The sequence below is a fragment of the Apis dorsata genome, unplaced genomic scaffold (genome assembly GCF_000469605.1).
Source record: "Apis dorsata unplaced genomic scaffold, Apis dorsata 1.3 scaffold_2, whole genome shotgun sequence".
NCBI classification, from domain to species: Eukaryota; Metazoa; Arthropoda; class Insecta; order Hymenoptera; family Apidae; genus Apis; species Apis dorsata.
Window position 1 is genome coordinate 265550 of NW_006263305.1, and position 2361 is coordinate 267910.

The following is a 2361-nucleotide window of genomic DNA, read 5'->3' on the forward strand; positions in this document are numbered from 1 at the left end:
AAGTATCGTCTATCGTTCGAGTTCGATTTCGATACTTTATAAATTTTAGAATACTCGGCGTTTTTACCTTCGATTTCGATTTTTTTCCATTTTTAGAATCTTTGAGTTCGCCTTTTTTTTTTAATTTTACAATATATATCGTTCACGTTCGATTTCGATAGTTTTTAAATTTTAGAATACGATGATTCGTCGTTTAGATTTTTAGAATCTTTGAATTCGCCTTTTTTTCTGAATTTTACTGAATCCATCGTTCACGTTCGATTTCGATAGTTTTTAAATTTTAGAATACGATGATTAGTCGTTTAGATTTTTAGAATCTTTGAGTTCACCTTTTTTTAATTTTACTGAATCCATCGTTCACGTTCGATTTCGATAGTTTTTAAATTTTAGAATACGATGATTAGTCGTTTAGATTTTTAGAATCTTTGAGTTCACCTTTTTTTAATTTTACTGAATCCATCGTTCACGTTCGATTTCGATAGTTTTTAAATTTTAGAATACGATGATTAGTCATTTAGATTTTTAGAATCTTTGAATTCACCTTTTTTTTTAATTTTACTGAATCCATCGTTCACGTTCGATTTCGATAGTTTTTAAATTTTAGAATACGATGATTAGTCATTTAGATTTTTAGAATCTTTGAATTCACCTTTTTTTTTAATTTTACTGAATCCATCGTTCACGTTCGATTTCGATAATTTATAAATTTTAGAATACGATGATTAGTCGTTTAAATTTTTATAATCTTCGCTTTTTTTGTGAATTTTACAACATCATCCATCCGATTTCGATATATTTCTCAAATTTTAGAACGCACGATGACAGCCGGTTGGTTGAACGCGGTCCACGAATCATCTATTCGTCTCGCGAGGAGCGCTCGCGGCGAAGGGTAGAACGTATTGTGGAAGGGCATTAAGGACGAGGCGAAAAGGTGGGTTCGTTAGCGGAATGGAGGCGCAATTTAGAAACGCGACCATGTTCACGCGACTCTGTTACCCTTATTCTCCTTACTCGCGAGGAAGGCTACACTCGAGGAAGCTTGTTAAAGTCTCTAGTGGCCGTCGTCGACAACGAAGCCGGCGATGACACCGAAGAATATCCCCTCGACTCTACCCTCTCCCTCCCACGCGAGAAGAATATCCTGACACCCCTGCGACGAAACATCGAAACACTGTTATCATCGAGGAGATGAAAGTGGCGTTCGCTGTTGGAAAGAAGTGTCGCCGGGCAACAAGGGTCCTTCCAAGCCTATAGGACCGCTTTATTCGCAATGTAGAACAGCTGCAATTTGGAATATATTCAAAATCGTAAAAATTATTCTCATCTATCAAGTCAGGATAATCGTCTGAGACTGGAGATATTATTTTTATTAGAAACTATCCATGGCATATTTAGCTTATTATTACAATTATTATCTCTACTACTCGAATACGAAATTTATAAATTATATTATCGTATTATAAATCGTAATTAGTCTTGTTAGCCATGAAATAAAAAAATTTTTATATTATATTGATACATTCTCTGAATTCTATAAAAAAAAATTCTATATTTTGCATAGTATACACGACAAATGTGATATGATATGATAGAAACAAAAAATGCGTGTGAAAATAGGCGTTTCCTTTCCAAAGTTAATCAATCAAGCCCTCGTTCCTTCTTTTCAACAGTAGTTGTTCCGCGAAAGATATTCTTATCGTATCGGTATTGTATAGTATCTATGCGCAACGGTATTTTACACGACTTGAAGTTGAAAGTTTATATAAAGGGTCGTGTGTTACCTTTCACCATGGGCGAGACGGCTAAAAAATTGGCAAGCGCCGCTCCTGTGCCGTAGCCAAAGAGCGTCAGCCGGTCGGGGTCACCGCCAAAAGCGCCAAGATTCTCGTGTAACCAGTGAAGCCCTGCCACTAGATCCATCAACCCGTAATTTCCTTGCGCGCTTCCCTTCGGGCCTGTTTTAAGAAAGCCTGAAATACAAACAAATTACCAACTTTAAAATTAAAAATAATAAAAAAGAAATAGATCCGTTACGCGTTCAAAATCAACTTCGATCATCAACGTTCCAACAAATTACCAATTTTAAAATTAAAAGTAATATCCACGAAAAATTCCAAAAATGAATCCGTTAAAAATCAACTGAGTTTCGATCATTAACGTTCCAATAAATTATTAATTTTAAAATTAAAACATCCATGAAAAAATCTAAAAATGGATCCGTTATACGTTCAAAATCAATTGAGCTTCGATTGTCAACAAATTACTAATTTTAAAATTAAAATTTTATCAATTTTAAAATAACATCCACGAAAAAATCCAAAAATGAATGCATCCAAAATCAACTGAGTTTCGATCATCAAC

At 34.4% G+C, this 2361-nt stretch overlaps 1 protein-coding gene across 1 annotated transcript in view; it reads right to left on the reverse strand.

The window, feature by feature from the left end:
- LOC102680829 (neuroligin-1-like) overlaps positions 1-2361 on the reverse strand; it is a 34733-nt gene that overhangs the window by 10957 nt on the left and 21415 nt on the right. Inside the window, exon 3 of the mRNA XM_031509729.1 lies at positions 1782-1970. Within this exon, the coding sequence (XP_031365589.1) occupies positions 1782-1970 (189 nt within the window). The remainder of the gene's footprint in view (positions 1-1781; positions 1971-2361) is intronic.